The sequence below is a fragment of the Temnothorax curvispinosus genome, unplaced genomic scaffold (assembly GCF_003070985.1).
Source record: "Temnothorax curvispinosus isolate PA1 unplaced genomic scaffold, ASM307098v1 QBEX01004568.1, whole genome shotgun sequence".
NCBI lineage: Eukaryota > Metazoa > Arthropoda > Insecta > Hymenoptera > Formicidae > Temnothorax > Temnothorax curvispinosus.
The window spans coordinates 184-2472 of record NW_020214348.1 but is presented as its reverse complement, the minus strand read 5'-3'; the positions used below and the strand labels follow the sequence as shown (position 1 = coordinate 2472).

General features: G+C 53.8%; 1 protein-coding gene across 1 annotated transcript; it reads left to right on the top strand.

Annotated features, from left to right (window-relative positions):
* Positions 1-205: 205 nt before the first annotated feature.
* Positions 206-1153, top strand: LOC112453674. The gene has a single exon (XM_025014556.1). The coding sequence runs from the start codon at positions 206-208 to the stop codon at positions 1151-1153; it is 948 nt and encodes a 315-aa protein (XP_024870324.1).
* Positions 1154-2289: the final 1136 nt, after the last annotated feature.

Sequence of the window (2289 nt, the reverse complement as noted above, 5' to 3'; positions counted from 1 at the left end):
CCCTGCCTTACTGCCCTGTAAACATAGGCTCACGGATCTCGTTATCGAACACGTGCACCGCACGAACATGCACCCTGGTCGGCGCACGCTGCAATACCTGCTCGCGCAACATTATTGGGTCCTCGGGGTGCAACGCGCTATACAACGCGTACTCTCAAGATGTCATCAATGTTTCCGCGTAAATCCACACACCTCGCAGCCCCTCATGGCGGAATTACCGGCCGATAGGGTCCGACGGGCCAAGCCATTTTCGATCAGCGGCGTTGATTTCGCGGGACCGTTCAACATAGTTACGCGACGAGCCCGGGGGGTCTCCTCCGTCAAAGTGTACGCGTACCTTTTCGTATGCTTTTCGGTTAAGGCGGTGCACCTGGAAGCCGCCTTCTCGTTGTCCACCGACTCCTTCCTCGCTGCGCTGCGACGCTTTGTGGCCCGACGCGGACGCTGCTCGCTTCTCTACAGCGACTGCGGAACGAATTTTGTAGGGGCCGCACAGGAACTAGAAAGCCGCATGAGCCTCGCAGCGGAGCGAGAGAAGATCAAGTGGTCCTTTAATCCTCCCTCCGCGCCCCACTTCGGGGGCCTCTGGGAGGCGGGAGTCAAGACCTTTAAAACCCACCTGCGGCGGACCGTGGGTGATCAAGTCCTCTCAATAGAGGAATTCACGACGGTCCTCGCGCAGGTCGAGGCCGTCTTGAATTCCAGACCCCTCTGCCCGATGAGCACCGACCCTGCCGACCTCGAAGTCCTATCGCCGGGTCACTTCCTCACGATGGAACCGCTCGTCTCCGTTCCCACTCAAGACGTGACCCCGTTACCGATGAATCGTCTGAGTCGGTGGCAGCTCGTCCAACGAATACACCAGGACTTCTGGAAGCGTTGGCATCAGGAGTATCTCCATACGCTGCAACAGCGTCCCAAATGGTGGACCTCCGTCAACCCGCTCGGTGTCGGTGCGTTAGTCCTCCTCAAGGACGCCAACATGCCTCCTCTGCGTTGGAGGCGAGGACGAGTGGAGGCGCTGCATCCGGGCAGCGACGGCGTCCCGCGTGTCGCCACGGTGCGGGTGGCGGACGGCACGATCACGCGTCCCCTAGTGAAGCTGTGCCCCCTGCCGATGGACCCTGCTCCACAGGCGACCGATTCAAATTGACAGTAAAATACAACTCGTTGTATTTTGGTGGGCGGTATGTTTGGCGCTCACCAAACTGTAGATAGATGCATGTATCATACTTAATTGTTTAGTGTCGTTACTCGTTGTACATAGTATTCTTGCGTACCTAGTCTTAAGTATTTCGGTGACTCGCGCGAAACGTCGGCGGATCGCGATCAACGCGGAATCGATAATTGCGCGACTCACCAATCGGTGCTGCCCTCGCTCACCCCACGAGGGTACCCGCCTGAAGAACAAGTACTCGCTCGCGACACTGTTCCAGCGCCGCGAGCTCTCGGCACTCATCGTTGCGACGTCTCGGAGCACAGAGAGATTAACGGAGCACAGAGCGATTAACGGAGCACAGAGAGATTATCGGAGCAGAGAGACTTGCGCTAATATCCGGAGACGCGAGATCATCCGCTCGCTTCCGGATAGTGCGATCGCCTACTTTCTCGGCCTGTTTGTGTGCTGCCTTTACCTGCTTCCTCCTGCTTGCTTGCTACCTGTCTTAACTTACTGCTGCCTGCCTCGCTTTCGCCTTGCTTGCCGCCCTGCTTGCGCTGCTGCACGAGCCCGATCGCGACCGAGCCGAAGCATCCAGGAGTCGACGGCACAACGAACGGTGAGTCGCATTTGCTTAAAATAACTCGCTTTGGGGGAGACTTACACCCCCTGGTCCTTCGAGCTTCGTTTTATCGCAAATCCGGGTACGGCTCTACCGCCCCCCGAGCATTGACTCATATCTCGTATTTCCATCTTGTACACCTGCTCCTGATGAGGGAATATTAGCAAGAACTTTCTTTCTTTCTTTTTGAAAGGTATCTCTCAAACTCTTAAAACGTTTTGCAACCATATCTCCTAAATAAAAATTAATGTAAATTACGATAAGCAATTGAGAGAGAAAAAAAAAGAGAGAGAGAGAAAGAAAGAGAGAGAGAGAGAGAAAGGAGGAAAGAAAGGAGCGGGAGCGGGAGAGGGAAAGAGAAGCTGTCAGAGAGCAACTTAGTCTATTTTTTGTATTACCAAATATATATGTTTAAAAAAAATTAAATTAATTAGAACATCTTACCTGAACAAGGAGGAACTAGCAATGCACCAACACTTTGCCAAGCTAAATCTTTTGCTTGTTTATT